At 47.0% G+C, this 19135-nt stretch overlaps 1 protein-coding gene across 5 annotated transcripts in view; it reads left to right on the top strand.

Annotated features, from left to right (window-relative positions):
- Nucleotides 1-19135, top strand: part of CFAP20DC (CFAP20 domain containing) — an 852126-nt gene that overhangs the window by 328844 nt on the left and 504147 nt on the right. For all 5 annotated transcript variants that reach the window (XR_010186965.1, XM_063940898.1, XM_063940895.1 and 2 more), the window contains one exon: nucleotides 3119-3283. Coding sequence is in view for 4 of the 5 variants with exons in the window: in XM_063940898.1 (XP_063796968.1) it covers nucleotides 3119-3283 (165 nt within the window). In the remaining variant the exon portion in view is untranslated. The remainder of the gene's footprint in view (nucleotides 1-3118; nucleotides 3284-19135) is intronic.

The following is a 19135-nucleotide window of genomic DNA, read 5'->3' as shown; positions in this document are numbered from 1 at the left end:
ATTGAGCGTCTGAGTATGCGAGCACTGCAGCAACACTCCAACAACACGCCCATAAGGCGGACCATCTCTGTGCATCTCTTTAGTCACCTCCCAGTCACTGCCCCGAAGTGCTCAGTACTTTACTAAGACACTTCTGATACTGTGCATCTCAATTGTGGTATCCGGATGATAGATCGACAATGTATTGGTCAACAATCAATAGGTTTACACCATGTGGTCGACAGGTACAAAATGTCGACAGATGACAGGTCAACAGTGCTTAAGGTCGACATGTACAAAAGGTTGACAGGTTCAAAAGGTCGACATGACAAAAGTCTACACATTTTTGGTTTTTTTACTGTCCACGTGGACATTTATTGGAAATAGTAACCTGCAAGCCCGCAAGGCTAGACGTTTGTACTGATGGTGGTCACATAACATGAATTATACAAGAAATGGCCCAAGAAAAAAAAAGTGTAGATCTTTTGACCCTGTTTACTTTTTTACCTGTCGACCTTAACCACTGTCGACAATTTGGACCTGTCGACCTTACCCACAGTCGACATTTTGTACCTGTTGACCTAATGCATATCGACCAATTGGTGTCAACATATTGACTGTCAGCTATAATATTGTCCATCTATTGATCCACACCGCTCAAGTGGACCACGTGGACCCGCAGCAGCTGTCTTTGGATATGCTTCTCCACATTTATGAATCCTTTGGGTGCCATCTATGAACTTCCTCTTAAAATAGGAAATTACCTGTTTACCCTCCCTTTGTAACACATCTATAGAGCTTATTTTAGTCATTAGTCTTTATATCTCCCGTTGTTTAGTACATGATAAGTAACACACCGAAATGGCAGACTGTCTATTGCCTTTAATGTATTTTTATTGTAGTTCGGTTGTCAAGTGTTAAGTGTGAAATGGGCCTAAGGGCGGTATTCAATTAGTGCCACTTTTTCGACCAGTCGAAAAAACTGCACTCTTCGCCCGTTTTTAGGTTGAATTTACATTCGACCTATTCAATTCCTGTGCCGTTTTTTTCGACTGGTTGAAAAATCCGCACGGGCAAAAACCACGTGGATCAGCAAATTTGCCGCCGAACCACGTGTTTTATCGAATTTGCGGGTGTTTTCGACAGTTTTTGGATCTGGATTCGGCCATGCCAATTCGACAAAAAAAAAAAACACAAAAAAAAGAAATGGGCGAAAATGGATTAAAAAACGGGCGAAAATGCCCACTATTGAATACGTTGAGGTCGAATTAGTGCCCATTTTCCGACTGTCGGAAAATCCAGCACTAATTGATTATATCCCTAAATCTTTATCCGATTCTTTAAACTGCTAATTCAAAAAAGCCTTTAGTTAAAATACATGTTAGGGCTTCGATAAAGAGATGTTAATAACATTCATGAATTATACAGTACATGTAAAAGTTCCCATTGTTTACCAGAACTTGAGATGTTTGATTTACTATTACCGGGCAGCTGTATACACTCTCATTTGCTGAATTGAGTGTTATCCATTTGAGGCAAAAAGTTGCCCAATGTCATGAACTTCAGTGAGCTTATTGCAAAGTTTTATAAACTCCACTATTACAATCCAGGTTGTATCCAAATAGTTAACTCAAATTGACTGAGTCACTTATTTATACCGCTTTCATATCTCAAGCCCAGGTCCAACCCGGGTCTGAACAGGCTCAGACCCTTTAACATTGCAGTTTTGACCCAGGTTATTCCCGGATTGGTGCCTTTCACACTGAACCCGGGTCACCCATGTTAAACACTGTGATGTGATTTAAAGTGGACTTTTCTGGCTCAAATTGATGAGGGTCCAAAGGAAATACAAGAAGGGTCCGGGGACTGCTCTGAGCAGACACATAAACAGCCAATCAGCACCTTATCCTGGGTCAGAGACTTTTCACACTGCACAATGACCCGGGTCCAACCCATGTGTAACCCTTCTTTTAACTCGGGTTGAAATGTAGGGTTGCTTGACCCGGGTAATACCCCTTTCACACCACCAATGCCGGATCCAACCCGGGAATTGGAAACGGGTCCTTCCCGGGTGGGATCTGGCATTGGCCGCTGCCGCTGGCTTCCCTGACCCGGCAATATGCCGGGCGTGTTGCCATAGCGGCAGGGGGAGGGGCAGGCAGCATAGGCGGAGGTGGCGCTTGGGAGATGAGCTCATCTCTGTGCTGCCTCTCCCTGTTGTAGTGAACGGGGACCCGGGAGCCCATTTACACTGCCATTGACCCAGTATTCAAACACTGCTTTATTCCCGGGTTGAATTGCCTGGACAGACGACCCAGAATTTCAGCTATGGCGCTTTGATTCCACACGCCGACCCGTGTCAACCCGACAATATGCTGGGTCGATACCAGGTTATTTGTGTGGTGTGATAGGGGTGTTATTCACTTTGGCGCTTTCACACCGCACCTCGACCCGAGTCAACTTGGCAACAACCCAGCAATAACCCGAGTTATGTTTGCGATGTGAAAGGGGTATAAATCACCTATGATCAGACATGGATATCCTTATGACCTGGACTGTAATGGTGGAGTTTTGGAATCTCTGGAAGTAGAAATACAGTAATTTCCCTTACAATCACAAATGTATCTCGCATATCTTCAGTTCTCATAAACTTCAGTTCTCATAAACTTTTGACAGCTGTTATAACTAAACCATATAACGCACCAGTGCATTCCTAATTGAAGTGGGTGTGTACGCCCGTGCCACACGTATAGCCGCAGGCACCCTAGTTGGAGCAGTCGACTGACAATTGTTGCGTTTAGCAGTAAGTCTGAACGGGGACTTATCTGTATATGATTTTTATAGTATAACAAACTGTGATCTCTTCCAAAGAGTTTGCAATCTGAGGTCTAGGGTTTTTACACATCCAATAAATTCAAATTCCCTTGATTAAGACATCCTTATTTTCTGCTGTGTTATTGTTCTTGATTCTAAGGAGCTCACAAGCAATTAGTGTACAGTATTTCCATTCAATAATTCAGTCCCTTGATTGGTGCATTGTACTTGGACATGTACATAGTGCTTCATATTCAATCATATAGAAGTGGCTTGATAGCTCATTGTCAAAATGTTTCTATAGTAACGTCTTAATCTCTTACAGATATATATGGATCGTCATTATCAGACTGTGAGCCCACTGATACAATTCCTAGAAGTTGCCAAATTACCACAGATGTGGATCAGGTCACCCAGGTTCTAGACCTCACCAAGTTACGCCACTCAGAAACACGAGAAGACGGGAAAATTGAGCTATTGGCAGAAACAGGTATTGGGATACTCTCTGAGTTTCTTCATTTTCAGGTTTGTAGTAACTGTTGGGCAGTAACAAAGGTCAGTTAGGTTGATATTAATATTATTTCTGAAGTATTGCAAGGCTATGTTTCCTATTCTGGAAACACAAGTAGCTCTCTCCTGGTCAGGGGGTGTGGACCAGGCAACACAACCGCTCTGGTGCTGTGTTACCCAGACCACCATAACACCACCTTTTAGTAAACATTCAATTTAAAGTCGGGGTATATTTGCCTACTCTCTTTGGTTTCCTGGAGACGCGCAAATTATGGAGGCTACTCTTAGTATACTCCGCTCACGAATACCACCTCTCTCTCTTGTAAAGACCTGAAGTGCGAGGATGTTCATGTTATTGAGCCAGGTAGGTGGGACCTGGTGATCATGCAGGTATACTGTACAGTCACAACGCTCACTTGCCACTTGAGTTTCCCCTCAGGGAACTCCTCGGGTGGATATTCAAAAATAGGCAAGTCTGGTGATCTGAAAAAGACTTGCTTCCTCTGGATTATTAAATGTCACTTTATGGGCATAGATACTCTTTATACAAATCTAACTTTTAGTTTGATATACTAAAGAGCCAGTGACTCCTCATGCCATTATAAATCTGCTTACTATGCTCAGGGGCATAGAGAACCACGGGGAGCCCTGGTAATGAACGTGGGCATGACCTAAAAGGGGTCGTGCCCACACCCCTTAAAATTAATAGAATGTAAAAATGAATAATTGCGATCCGCGAAGCATCCCCGAACACTCCACAGGGTCGCCATTCTAATGCAGGGGGACAGAATGGGGCACAGCCACTTCTTACCTTGCTTGTGGAAAGCAGATCCCTCCTCCTCAGCCAGCGGCATCTTCCCAGTGATATTTGGGAAGATGGTGCACAGTGCCAGAGTCTTTGCTTTCAATGTGCGGGCAACATCTTCCCGAAGAGATCAATGGGAAGCTGGCGCCGGCCTTAAGTAAAGGTATACCTGGTAGGAGGGGGAGCGGACCCGGGCCTCCAGCAGCCTGGGTGTTGGTAATTAGTACCCGCTCCTACCACCCCTGCCCCCCTCTTGGCACCACTGATTATGCTTCCCCCACCTAGCCTCCTGTATGAAGAAGCCATACACCTACTGCTGAGGTAATAGCCTTTGTATAGCAGTCTCATACCGTCCCAGAAATACTGCATATTTGCATATTTCTATATGAACATAATCTAGGAAAAGTAAAGTACATTTCTCTAACGTCCTAGTGGATGCTGGGACTCCGTCAGGACCATGGGGAATAGCGGGCTCCGCAGGAGACAGGGCACATCTAAATAAAGCTTTTAGGATCACATGATGCGTACTGGCTCCTCCCCCTATGACCCTCCTCCAAGCCTCAGTTAGGTTTTTGTGCCCGTCCGAGAAGGGTGCAATCTAGGTGGCTCTCCTAAAGAGCTGCTTAGAAAAAGTTTTTTTAGGTTTAAATCTCAGTGAATCCTGCTGGCAACAGGATCACTGCATCGAGGGACTTAGGGGAGAGATTTCCAACTCACCTGCGTGCAGGATGGATTGGAGTCTTAGGCTACTGGACACTTAGCTCCAGAGGGAGTCGGAACACAGGCCTCCTGGGGTTCGTCCCGGAGCCGCGCCGCCGATCCCCCTTACAGACGCTGAAGACGGAGGTCCGGAAAGCAGGCGGCAGAAGACTCCTCAGTCTTCATGAAGGTAGCGCACAGCACTGCAGCTGTGCGCCATTGTTGCTACACGTCTCACTGATTCAGTCACGGAGGGTGCAGGGCGCTGCTGGGGGCGCCCTGGGCAACAATATTAAATACCTTTAGTGGCAAAATAAATACATCACATATAGCCATTAAGGCTATATGTATGTATTTAACCCAGGCCAGTTTTCTTAAAACCCGGGAGAAAAGCCCGCCGAAAAAGGGGCGGAGCTTATTCTCCTCAGCACTCAGCGCCATTTTCCTGCTCAGCTCCGCTGGTGAGGAAGGCTCCCAGGACTCTCCCCTGCACTGCACTACAGAAACAGGGTAACAAAGAGAAGGGGGGCATAATTTGGCGATATTGATATATTAAAAGCGCTTATATCAAAAACAACACCTTCTAGGGTTGTTTATATACATTTATAGCGCTTTTGGTGTGTGCTGGCAAACTCTCCCTCTGTCTCCCCAAAGGGCTAAGAGGGTCCTGTCTTCGATTAGAGCATTCCCTGTGTGGCTGCTGTGTGTCGGTACGTGTGTGTCGACATGTATGAGGACGATGTTGGTGTGGAGGCAGAGCAATTGCCGGTAATGGTGATGTCACCCCCTAGGGAGTCGACACCGGAATGGATGGCTTTAGTTATGGAATTACGTGATAATGTTAGCACATTACAAAAGTCAGTTGACGAAATGAGACGGCCGGAAAACCAGTTAGTACCGGCTCAGGCGTCTCAGACACCGTCAGGGGCTGTAAAACGTCCCTTACCTCAGTCAGTCGACACGGGTACCGACACAGATGAATCTAGTGTCGACGGTGAAGAAACAAACATATTTTCCAATAGGGCCACACGTTATATGATCACGGCAATGAAGGAGGCTTTGCAGATCTCTGATACTGCTGGTACCTCAAAAAGGGGTATTATGTGGGGGGTGAAAAAACTACCTGTAGCTTTTCCAGAATCAGAGGAATTGAATGACGTGTGTGACGAAGCGTGGGTTAACCCAGATAGAAAACTGCTAATTTCCAAGAAGTTATTGGCATTATACCCTTTCCCACCAGAGGTTAGGGCGCGCTGGGAAACACCCCCTAGGGTGGATAAGGCGCTCACACGTTTATCAAAGCAAGTGGCGTTGCCGTCTCCTGATACGGCCGCCCTCAAGGATCCAGCAGATAGGAGGCTGGAAACTACACTGAAGAGTATATACACACATACTGGTGTTATACTGCGACCGGCAGTAGCCTCAGCCTGGATGTGCAGTGCTGGGGTAGTGTGGTTGGATTCTCTGACTGAAAATATTGATACCCTGGATAGGGACAGTATTTTATTGACTCTAGAGCAATTAAAGGATGCTTTTCTTTATATGCGAGATGCTCAGAGGGATATTTGTACTCTAGCATCAAGAGTAAGCGCGATGTCCATATCTGCCAGAAGAAGTTTATGGACGCGACAGTGGTCAGGTGATGCGGATTCCAAAAGGCATATGGAAGTATTGCCATATAAAGGAGAGGAATTATTTGGGGTCGGTCTTTCGGACCTGGTGGCCACGGCAACTGCCGGCAAATCCACTTTTTTACCTCAGACCCCCTCCCAACAGAAAAAGACACCGTCTTTTCAGCCGCAGTCCTTTCGCTCCTATAAAAACAAGCGACCAAAAGGACAGTCTTATCTGCCGCGAGGCAGAGGAAAGGGTAAGAGAGGGCAGCAAGCAGCCCCTGCCCAGGACCAGAAGCCCGCCCCGGGTTCTACAAAGCCATCAGCATGACGCTGGGGCTTTACAAGCGGACTCAGGAGCGGTGGGGGGTCGACTCAAGATTTTCAGCAATCAGTGGGCTCGCTCACAAGTGGACCCGTGGATCCTGCAGATAATATCTCAGGGTTACATGTTGGAGTTCGAAAGGTCTCCCCCTCGCCGGTTCCTAAAGTCTGCTTTACCAACGTCTCCCTCAGAAAGGACGTCGGTTTTGGAAGCCATTCACAAGCTGTATTCTCAGCAGGTGATAGTCAAGGTACCCCTCCTACAACAGGGAAAGGGGTATTATTCCACACTATTTGTGGTACCGAAGCCGGACGGTTCGGTAAGACCTATTCTAAACCTGAAATCCTTGAACCTGTACATACAGAAATTCAAGTTCAAGATGGAGTCACTCAGAGCAGTGATAGCGAATCTGGAAGAAGGGGACTTCATGGTGTCCCTGGACATAAAAGATGCTTATCTGCATGTCCCAATTTACCCCTCACACCAAGGGTATCTCAGGTTCGTGATACAAGACTGTCATTATCAGTTTCAAACGCTGCCGTTTGGTTTGTCCACGGCCCCTCGGGTCTTTACCAAGGTAATGACCGAAATGATGGTTCTTCTACGAAGAAAAGGCGTATTAATTATCCCTTACTTGGACGATCTCCTGATAAGGGCAAAGTCCAGAGAACAGCTGGAAGTCGGTGTAGCACTAACCCAGGTAGTGCTTCAGCAACACGGGTGGATTCTGAATCTTCCAAAATCTCAATTGACCCCGACAACTTGTCTGCTGTTCCTGGGAATGATTCTGGACACGGTTCAGAAAAAGGTGTTTCTCCCGGAGGAGAAAGCAAGGGAGTTATCCGAACTTGTCAGGAACCTCCTAAAACCAGGAACTGTGTCAGTACATCAATGCACAAGAGTCCTGGGAAAGATGGTGGCTTCTTACGAAGCGATTCCATTCGGCAGATTCCATGCACGGACATTTCAGTGGGATCTGCTGGACAAATGGTCCGGATCGCATCTGCACATGCATCAGCGGATAACACTGTCACCAAGAACAAGGTTGTCTCTCCTGTGGTGGTTGCAGAGTGCCCATCTGTTAGAGGGCCGCAGATTCGGCATACAGGACTGGGTCCTGGTGACTACGGATGCCAGCCTACGAGGCTGGGGAGCAGTCACACAGGGAAGAAACTTCCAGGGCGTGTGGTCAAACCTGGAGACGTCCCTTCACATAAATATACTGGAGCTAAGAGCGATTTACAATGCTCTAAGCCTGGCAAAATCGCTGCTTCAGGGTCAGCCGGTGTTGATCCAGTCGGACAACATCACGGCAGTCGCCCACGTAAACCGACAAGGCGGCACGAGAAGCAGAAGAGCAATGACAGAAGCTGCAAGGATTCTGCGCTGGGCGGAGAATCATGTCATAGCACTGTCAGCAGTGTTCATCACGGGAGTGGACAACTGGGAAGCAGACTTCCTCAGCAGACACGACCTTCACCCGGGAGAGTGGGGACTTCATCCAGAAGTCTTCCACATGATTGTGAACCGTTGGGAAAGACCAAAGGTGGACATGATGGCGTCTCGCCTCAACAAAAAATTGGACAGATATTGCGCCAGGTCAAGAGACCCTCAGGCAATAGCTGTGGACGCTCTGGTAACACCGTGGGTGTACCAGTCAGTGTATGTGTTCCCTCCTCTGCCTCTCATACCAAAGGTACTGAGAATTATACGGAAAAGAGGAGTAAGAACAATACTGGTGGCTCCGGACTGGCCAAGAAGAACTTGGTATCCGGAACTTCAAGAGATGCTCACGGAGGATCCATGGCCTCTACCTCTAAGAAGGGATCTGCTTCAGCGGGGACCTTGTATGTTCCAAGACTTACCGCGTCTGCGTTTGACGGCATGGCGGTTGAACGCCGGATTCTAAAAGAAAAGGGCATTCCAGAGGAAGTTATTCCTACCTTGATTAAGGCTAGAAAGGAAGTGACTGTACAACATTATCACCGCATTTGGCGAAAATATGTTGCGTGGTGTGAGGCCAAGAAGGCTCCAACGGAAGAATTTCAATTGGGTCGATTCTTACATTTCCTGCAAGCAGGATTGTCTATGGGCCTAAAATTGGGGTCCATTAAAGTTCAAATTTCGGCCTTATCAATCTTCTTCCAGAAGGAATTGGCATCAGTGCCTGAAGTACAAACTTTTGTCAAAGGTGTACTACATATACAACCCCCAATAGTGCCTCCAGTGGCACCGTGGGATTTGAACGTAGTTTTGAATTTTCTCAAATCTCATTGGTTTGAGCCTCTAAAATCGGTAGATTTAAAATACCTTACATGGAAGGTAACCATGCTATTGGCCCTGGCTTCAGCCAGGAGAGTTTCAGAGTTGGCGGCTTTATCATACAAAAGCCCATATCTGATTTTCCATTCGGACAGGGCAGAACTGCGGACACGTCCTCATTTTCTCCCTAAGGTGGTTTCGGCTTTTCACTTGAACCAGCCTATTGTGGTGCCTGCGGCTACTAGCGACTTGGAGGACTCCAAGTTACTGGACGTTGTCAGAGCATTAAAAATATATATTTCAAGGACAGCTGGAGTCAGAAAATCTGACTCGTTGTTTATATTGTATGCACCCAACAAGATGGGTGCTCCTGCGTCTAAACAGACGATTGCACGTTGGATCTGTAGCACAATCCAACTTGCACATTCTGTGGCAGGCCTGCCACAGCCTAAATCTGTAAAGGCCCACTCCACAAGGAAAGTGGGCTCATCTTGGGCGGCTGCCCGAGGGGTCTCGGCATTACAACTTTGCCGAGCAGCTACGTGGTCAGGGGAGAACACGTTTGTAAAATTTTACAAATTTGATACTCTGGCTAAGGAGGACCTGGAGTTCTCTCATTCGGTGCTGCAGAGTCATCCGCACTCTCCCGCCCGTTTGGGAGCTTTGGTATAATCCCCATGGTCCTGACGGAGTCCCAGCATCCACTAGGACGTTAGAGAAAATAAGAATTTACTTACCGATAATTCTATTTCTCATAGTCCGTAGTGGATGCTGGGCGCCCATCCCAAGTGCGGATTGTCTGCAATACTTGTACATAGTTATTGTTACAAAGATCGGGTTATTACTATTGTTGTGAGCCATCTTTTCAGAGGCTACTTCGTTTTTTGTTATCATACTGTTAACTGGGTTCAGATCACAAGTTGTACGGTGTGATTGGTGTGGCTGGTATGAGTCTTACCCGGGATTCAAGATCCTTCCTTATTGTGTACGCTCGTCCGGGCACAGTACCTAACTGAGGCTTGGAGGAGGGTCATAGGGGGAGGAGCCAGTACGCACCATGTGATCCTAAAAGCTTTATTTAGATGTGCCCTGTCTCCTGCGGAGCCCGCTATTCCCCATGGTCCTGACGGAGTCCCAGCATCCACTACGGACTATGAGAAATAGAATTATCGGTAAGTAAATTCTTATTTTCATTTTGATATTGTGTTTAAGAATTATTTATATGATATATCTTTAAAACCATTACATAATTTAAGAGTAGATAACAGAGCAAACAGCCCTTTTGCCACCATCATAAGCAAGCTCATTACATTACAAATATAAACCAGTCGCCTTCTAGCTAGCATTTATCAAGCATATTCTGTAAAATGACAGGTAGAAGCTGGTTGCTCTAGGCAACTTCTCCAGTTGTCCGCTTTTTAGTGGACTTGATACATCTCCCCCATAGTCGCAAGGTATATTTTTATTTAATTGTAATATTGGTTTTATGAAGATTGCTATACAGTTTTAATTTACTCAACTGATGTTAATTACGTCAGTCCTCTTATACTTGAATGGTTCCTGATTATCTGTTGAAGTTGAATGGTGAGTACAATATCTTTTGAAACACAGAGTAAAGGAACACATAGAAGAGGTAACTGTGTGAATGTATAAGGCTTGGTATACAGATGTGTCCTCATCCTTGCTGCAGTCATGCTAAAGAGGTCATGAAGTCGCGCCATGCCGTGGCGGGACTCGGTAGCGCAGAATGTCTTTTCTGTGTTTCTTCTGGGAAAATGACTCTTGGACACAAAATAATGTGAAAGGACGCACAATCAACTTCTGCTGGTTAAAATTATATGCGGCATACCTATATTCTGTGTGTAATTGCGCCTCTGTCTGCACCCGAAATGTCACGTTACAGTGTTTTCCAGGGAAAACACTGTATCATAGCATTTTGTATGCAAATACAGTAGCAGTCACACACACAATATAGGCATGCCGCGTATCATTTTAATCAGCAGAAGCTGCTTGTGCGTCCTGTTACGTTATTTTGCATGTAATACGCATTTTCGCGGATACAATTTTAAAAAAGACGCTCGGCGCTACTGAGTCACACGGCACTCGCATAATGGGGGTAATTCCAAGTTGATCGCAGCAGGAAATTTTTTAGCAGTTGGGCAAAACCATGTGCACTGCAGGGGGGGCAGATATAACATGTGCAGAGATAGTTAGATTTGGGTGGGGTGTGTTCAATCTGCAATCTAAATTGCAGTGTAAAAATAAAGCAGCCAGTATTTACCCTGCACAGAAACAAAATAACTCACCCAAATCTAAAGGTGGGTACACACTAGTAGATATATCTGCAGATCAATTGATCTGCAGATATATCTATGGACGGATCGGGCAGTGTGTTGAGCATACACACTGCCCGATCCATCGGGGACTGACGTCATGAACTGGGTGGGCGTGTACACACGCCCGCCCAGTTCACCTGTCAATCACCGCCGGCCGTCGCAGCATGTGTACGACCGCCCCGTACACACACAGCGACGCGCCAATATATCGGTAGATAAATTGGCCGTCGGCTGTGCTGCGCGGCCGACGCGATACGTCTGTGAACGACGGAGTTCACAGACGTATCGGCCGTACACACTGGCCGACGGTCCCGCGATATATCGGCCGTTCAAGAGAACGGCCGATATATCGACCAGTGTGTATGGGCCTTAACTCTCTCTGCAAATGTTATATATGCCCCCCCCTGCAGTGCACATGGTTTTGCCCAACTGCTAAAAAATTTCCTACTGCGATCAACTTGGAATTACCCCCTATGTGTAATGCGACTTGTAGCGCACGGAGCAAAGATTTAAGAGGACAAATCTGTACATGCCACTGAATATAAGTGAAATTTATATTTTTCTTAATCATTACGATTTTTACTTGTTCTATTGACATCCTTCGGACTTCCTTACCCAATGTTCTTCATTTCTCTATCGTCCTAAGTGGATGCTGGGGTTCCTGAAAGGACCATGGGGAATAGCGGCTCCGCAGGAGACAGGGCACAAAAAAGTAAAGCTTTACTAGGTCAGGTGGTGTGCACTGGCTCCTCCCCCTATGACCCTCCTCCAGACTCCAGTTAGATTTTGTGCCCGAACGAGAAGGGTGCAATCTAGGTGGCTCTCCTAAAGAGCTGCTTAGAGAAAGTTTAGTTTAGGTTTTTTTTCTTTACAGTGAGTCCTGCTGGCAACAGGATCACTGCAACGTGGGACTTAGGGGGAAAGTAGTAAACTCACCTGCATGCAGAGTGGATTTGCTGCTTGGCTACTGGACACCATTAGCTCCAGAGGGATCGAACACAGGCCCAGCCGTGGAGTCCGGTCCCGGAGCCGCGCCGCCGACCCCCTTGCAGATGCTGAAGCGTGAAGAGGTCCGGAAACCGGCGGCTGAAGACTCCTCAGTCTTCATAAGGTAGCGCACAGCACTGCAGCTGTGCGCCATTTTCCTCTCAGCACACTTCACTGGGCAGTCACTGAGGGTGCAGAGCGCTGGGGGGGGGCGCTCTGAGAGGCAAATATAAACCTTATACAAGGCTAAAAATACCTCACATATAGCCCATAGGGGCTATATGGAGATATTTAACCCCTGCCTGACTGGAAAAATAGCGGGAGAAGAACCCGCCGAAAAAGGGGCGGGGCCTATCTCCTCAGCACACGGCGCCATTTTCTGTCACAGCTCCGCTGGTCAGAACGGCTCCCAGGTCTCTCCCCTGCACTGCACTACAGAAACAGGGTAAAACAGAGAGGGGGGGCACATTAATGGCTATATATATATATATTAAAGCAGCTATAAGGGAGCACTTAATATAAGGATATCCCTTGTATATATAGCGCTTTGTGGTGTGTGCTGGCAGACTCTCCCTCTGTCTCCCCAAAAGGGCTAGTGGGTCCTGTCTTCATTAGAGCATTCCCTGTGAGTTTGCGGTGTGTGTCGGTACGTGGTGTCGACATGTATGAGGACGATATTGGTGTGGAGGCGGAGCAATTGCCAAATATGCAGATGTCACCCCCCAGGGGGTCGACACCAGAATGGATGCCTTTATTTGTGGAATTACGTGATGGTTTATCTTCCCTTAAACAGTCAGTTGAGGACATGAGGCGGCCGGACAATCAATTAATGCCTGTCCAGGCGCCTCAAACACCGTCAGGGGCTGTAAAACGCCCTTTGCCTCAGTCGGTCGACACAGACCCAGACACGGGCACTGATTCCAGTGACGACGGTAGAAATTCAAACGTATTTTCCAGTAGGGCCACACGTTATATGATTTTGGCAATGAAGGAGACGTTACATTTAGCTGATACTACAGATACCGTAAAACAGGGTATTATGTATGGTGTGAAAAAACTACAAACAGTTTTTCCTGAATCAGAAGAATTAAATGACGTGTGTGATGAAGCGTGGGTTGCTCCTGATAAAAAGTTGATAATTTCAAAAAAGTTATTGGCATTATACCCTTTCCCGCCAGAGGTTAGGGCGCGCTGGGAAACACCCCCTAAGGTGGACAAGGCGCTCACACGCTTATCCAAACAAGTGGCGTTACCCTCTCCTGAGACGGCCGCACTTAAGGATCCATCAGATAGAAAGATGGAAGTTATTCAAAAGAATATATACACACATGCAGGTGTTATACTACGACCAGCTATAGCAACTGCCTGGATGTGCAGTGCTGGAGTAGTTTGGTCAGAATCCCTGATTGAAAATATTGATACCCTAGATAGGGACAATGTTTTACTGTCGTTAGAACAAATAAAGGATGCATTTATCTATATGCGTGATGCACAGAGGGATATTTGCACACTGGCATCTCGGATGAGTGCTATGTCCATTTCAGCCAGAAGAGCCTTATGGACACGACAGTGGACAGGCGATGCGGATTCAAAACGTCACATGGAGGTTTTGCCGTATAAAGGGGAGGAGTTATTTGGAGTTGGTCTATCAGACTTGGTGGCCACGGCTACTGCCGGGAAATCCACTTTTTTACCTCAAGTCACTCCCCAACAGAGAAAGGCACCGACCTTTTCAACCGCAGCCTTTTCGCTCCTACAAAAATAAGAGAGCAAAGGGCTTGTCGTACCTGCCACGAGGCAGAGGAAGAGGGAAGAGACACCAACAGGCAGCTCCTTCCCAGGAACAGAAGCCCTCCCCGGCTCCTGCAAAAACCTCAGCATGACGCTGGGGCCTCTCAAGCGGACTCGGGGACAGTGGGGGGCCGTCTCAAAAATTACAGCGCGCAGTGGGCTCACTCGCAGGTAGACCCCTGGATCCTGCAGATAATATCTCAGGGGTACAGGTTGGAATTAGAGACGGATCCTCCTCATCGTTTCCTGAAGTCTGCCTTACCAACCGTCTCTTCCGAAAGGGAGAGGGTGTTGGAAGCCATTCACAAGCTGTACGCTCAGCAGGTGATAGTCAAAGTACCCCTATTACAACAAGGAAAGGGGTATTATTCCACTCTATTTGTGGTACCGAAGCCGGATGGCTCGGTAAGGCCTATTCTAAATCTGAAGTCCTTGAACCTCTACATAAAAAAGTTCAAGTTCAAGATGGAGTCACTCAGAGCAGTGATAGCGAACCTGGAAGAAGGGGACTTTATGGTATCCTTGGACATCAAGGATGCGTATCTACACGTTCCGATTTACCCCGCACACCAGGGGTACCTCAGGTTCATTGTTCAAAACTGTCACTATCAGTTTCAGACGCTGCCGTTCGGATTGTCCACGGCGCCTCGGGTCTTTACCAAGGTAATGGCCGAGATGATGATTCTTCTTCGAAGAAAAGGCGTATTAGTTATCCCATACTTGGACGATCTCCTAATAAGGGCAAGGTCCAGAGAACAGCTGGAGACAGCTTTAGCACTATCTCAAGAGGTGCTAAGACAACACGGGTGGATTCTGAATATTCCAAAATCCCATTTAATCCCGACAACTCGTCTGCTGTTCCTAGGAATGATTCTGGACACGGTTCAGAAAAAGGTTTTCCTTCCAGAGGAAAAAGCCAAGGAGTTATCCGATCTGGTCAGGAACCTCCTAAAACCAGGAAAAGTGTCAGTACATCAATGCACAAGAGTCCTGGGAAAAATGGTGGCTTCTTACGAAGCAATTCCATTCGGCAGATTCCATGCAAGAATATTCCAAAGGGATCTGTTGGACAAATGGTCAGGGTCGCATCTGCAGATGCACCTGCGAATAACCCTGTCACCAAAGACAAGGGTGTCACTTCTGTGGTGGTTGCAGAAGGCTCACCTATTAGAAGGCCGCAGATTCGGCATTCAGGATTGGATCCTGGTGACCACGGACGCCAGCCTGAGAGGCTGGGGAGCAGTCACACAAGGAAGAAACTTCCAGGGAGTATGGACGAGTCTGGAAAAGTCTCTTCACATAAACATTCTGGAACTAAGAGCAATCTACAATGCTCTAAGCCAGGCGGAACTTCTCCTGCAAGGAAAGCCGGTGTTGATTCAGTCGGACAACATCACGGCGGTCGCCCATGTAAACAGGCAGGGCGGCACAAGAAGCAGGAGTGCAATGGCAGAAGCTGCCAAGATTCTTCGCTGGGCGGAGAATCACGTGATAGCACTGTCAGCAGTGTTCATCCCGGGCGTGGACAACTGGGAAGCAGACTTCCTCAGCAGACACGATCTTCATCCGGGAGAGTGGGGTCTACATCCAGAAGTCTTCAACATGTTAATAGACCGTTGGGAAAGACCAATTGTAGACATGATGGCGTCTCGCCTCAACAAGAAACTGGACAAATATTGCGCCAGGTCAAGAGATCCACAGGCAATAGCTGTGGACGCACTGGTAACTCCTTGGGTGTACCAGTCAGTGTATGTGTTTCCTCCTCTGCCGCTCATACCAAAGGTATTGAAGATCATACGGCAAAGAAGAGTAAGAACAATACTAGTGGTTCCGGATTGGCCGAGAAGGACTTGGTATCCGGAACTTCAAGAGATGCTCACGGACGAACCGTGGCCTCTACCTCTGAGAAGGGACCTGCTACAGCAGGGTCCCTGTCTTTTTCAAGACTTACCGCGGCTGCGTTTGACGGCATGGCGGTTGAACGCCAGATCCTAAAAGGGAAAGGCATTCCAGAAGAAGTCATTCCTACCTTGATTAAGGCACGGAAGGAAGTCACCGTGAAACATTATCACCGCATTTGGCGAAAATATGTAGCGTGGTGCGAGGATCGGAGGGTTCCGACGGAGGAATTCCAACTGGGTCGTTTCCTACATTTCCTGCAATCAGGATTATCTATGGGTCTCAAATTGGGATCCATTAAGGTTCAAATTTCGGCCCTGTCAATATTCTTCCAAAAAGAATTGGCCTCTGTCCCTGAGGTCCAGACTTTTGTCAAGGGAGTACTGCATATACAGCCTCCTGTGGTGCCTCCGGTGGCACCGTGGGATCTAAATGTAGTTTTAGATTTCCTCAAATCCCATTGGTTTGAACCATTGAAAAAGGTGGATTTGAAATATCTCACATTGAAAGTGACTATGTTACTAGCCCTGGCCTCTGCCAGGAGAGTATCTGAATTGGCGGCTTTATCTTATAAAAGTCCTTATCTAATCTTCCATTCGGATAGGGCAGAACTGCGGACTCGTCCGCATTTTCTCCCTAAAGTGGTATCAGCATTTCATCTGAACCAACCTATTGTGGTGCCTGCGGCCACTAGCGACTTGGAGGACTCCAAGTTGTTGGACGTTGTCAGAGCCTTAAAAATATACATTGCAAGGACGGCTGGAGTCAGAAAATCTGACTCGCTGTTTATATTGTATGCACCCAACAAGTTGGGCGCACCTGCTTCTAAGCAGTCGATTGCTCGTTGGATTTGTAACACAATTCAACTTGCACATTCTGTGGCAGGCCTGCCACAGCCTAAAACTGTAAAAGCCCACTCCACAAGGAAGGTGGGCTCATCTTGGGCGGCTGCCCGAGGGGTCTCGGCATTACAACTCTGCCGAGCAGCTACGTGGTCGGGGGAGAACACGTTTGTAAAATTTTACAAATTTGATACCCTGGCAAAGGAGGACCTGGAGTTCTCTCATTCGGTGCTGCAGAGTCATCCGCACTCTCCCGCCCGTTTGGGAGCTTTGGTATAATCCCCATGGTCCTTTCAGGAACCCCAGCATCCACTTAGGACGATAGAGAAAATAAGAATTTACTTACCGATAATTCTATTTCTCGGAGTCCGTAGTGGATGCTGGGCGCCCATCCCAAGTGCGGATTATCTGCAATACTTGTACATAGTTATTGTTAACTAATTCGGGTTATTGTTAAGGAGCCATCTTTAAGAGGCCCTTTCTGTTGTCATACTGTTAACTGGGTTTAGATCACAAGTTGTACGGTGTGATTGGTGTGGCTGGTATGAGTCTTACCCGGGATTCAAAATGCCTCCCTTATTGTGTATGCTCGTCCGGGCACAGTACCTAACTGGAGTCTGGAGGAGGGTCATAGGGGGAGGAGCCAGTGCACACCACCTGACCTAGTAAAGCTTTACTTTTTTGTGCCCTGTCTCCTGCGGAGCCGCTATTCCCCATGGTCCTTTCAGGAACCCCAGCATCCACTACGGACTCCGAGAAATAGAATTATCGGTAAGTAAATTCTTATTTTTTATCTACTGAAAATGAAATAATTATTATATACTTTGCTGTAAATTGATTTTAAAAAATTATAATTTAAAAACTGTTAAAATCTAAATAAGTACTTGTGCACTGTGCTTAAGGCTTCAATCTCAGACACCTATTACTAGCAGGGTTGCCATGGCAAATGTAAATTTCAATTATAGTGTTTTTAGGGAGCGTGGCAATCTGTGGGGGAATGGCTGTGCCCTGTTTTACTTATTGGGCTTTTTATAGATACTGAACTGCCGCAAAGCTTTAAGAGTCATGGCCAGGACTGCCATCAGAAATTGTGGGGCCCGGGACTGACCAAATAGCCAGGGCCCCTCCAAACCCCCCCCCCCTCTCCCACCTCCCCCAAAAAGATTCTGCCACACCGATCCACCCCTATGTGATGTCACACATCATGACGTTACATATAGGTGGAGCACTGTGGACCCGCAGGAACGATTCACAGAGCTGATGCACAGGGAAGACTTGTTTCAAATCCTCCCTGCGCATCAGTCCATTGTTGTTGCCCTGCCTGTGCAGCTCTCCAGATGTTGGCAGTAGGCCCTCTCTATAAGGGCCCGGGACTCCAATCCCCGCAGTCCCCCCCTGATGGCTGCCCTGGTCATGGCCATATCATTTTGAAGTGTGTCTGCACCTTCTTGGCTGACAAGATCCTAGCCCTTTCTCCGCAATTGAGTACCAAAGACTATCAGTTCCCCCGGGAGACCCATCACACAATTTGCAAATCTACAAAATGCTATGCTTATAAATTGTGCAGATAAAACAAAATAATACCCTGGATAGCTATCTACAAGGTGCTATTGAATGTGTGGAAGTTACAAGGAGGGCATTAATATTTGTAACCATTTTTTAAAGGTCTTGCGATGTAAAAGGGTTAAACCCCCCCCCCACCCCCCCACCCCCTTCCCTATCTGGAATTATTGTTTGTGGACAATACATACTGTGCATGTTTTGCAGGTAACCCAGCAGGTGCACAGGTGTATTATTAATTACTCACTGACATATTTTAAAAGGTCCACAGGTGGAGCTAATTATTTCACTTGCGATTCTGTGAGGAGACCTGCAAAACATGCACTGTGTGGGCCCCCGAGGACCGAGTTTGAGACCCTCTGCTGTAGATACTTATTTCGGAAGCTTGATAGTTCTAATAACCTGGTGCTCCACTTCGTGATTACATATGTGCACACTATATTTTATATTAATTTTAATAATAAATGTATTTTGATTTGATTGGGCTTGCTGAGATATTTATACTTATGTATACTTTTAGTCATACATATATTTGGAGACACTGCACTGACCCAATTCTGCATATACTGTACATTGTTATAATATATTTTTGGGACAGGGCCGATTCTACCGGCGAGCGAGCGTAACCCTTGCTGGCTGCTGCTGCCCAGTTTCTGAAGTCTGCAATCGTCTCCCCCTGCCCGCCCATAGTACTCCACTCACTGGGCGGAGTT

This window comes from Pseudophryne corroboree, chromosome 9, assembly GCF_028390025.1.
Source record: "Pseudophryne corroboree isolate aPseCor3 chromosome 9, aPseCor3.hap2, whole genome shotgun sequence".
NCBI classification, from domain to species: domain Eukaryota; kingdom Metazoa; phylum Chordata; class Amphibia; order Anura; family Myobatrachidae; genus Pseudophryne; species Pseudophryne corroboree.
Note: the sequence above shows the minus strand (reverse complement) of the source record. Positions and strands in the feature narration are given on the sequence as shown.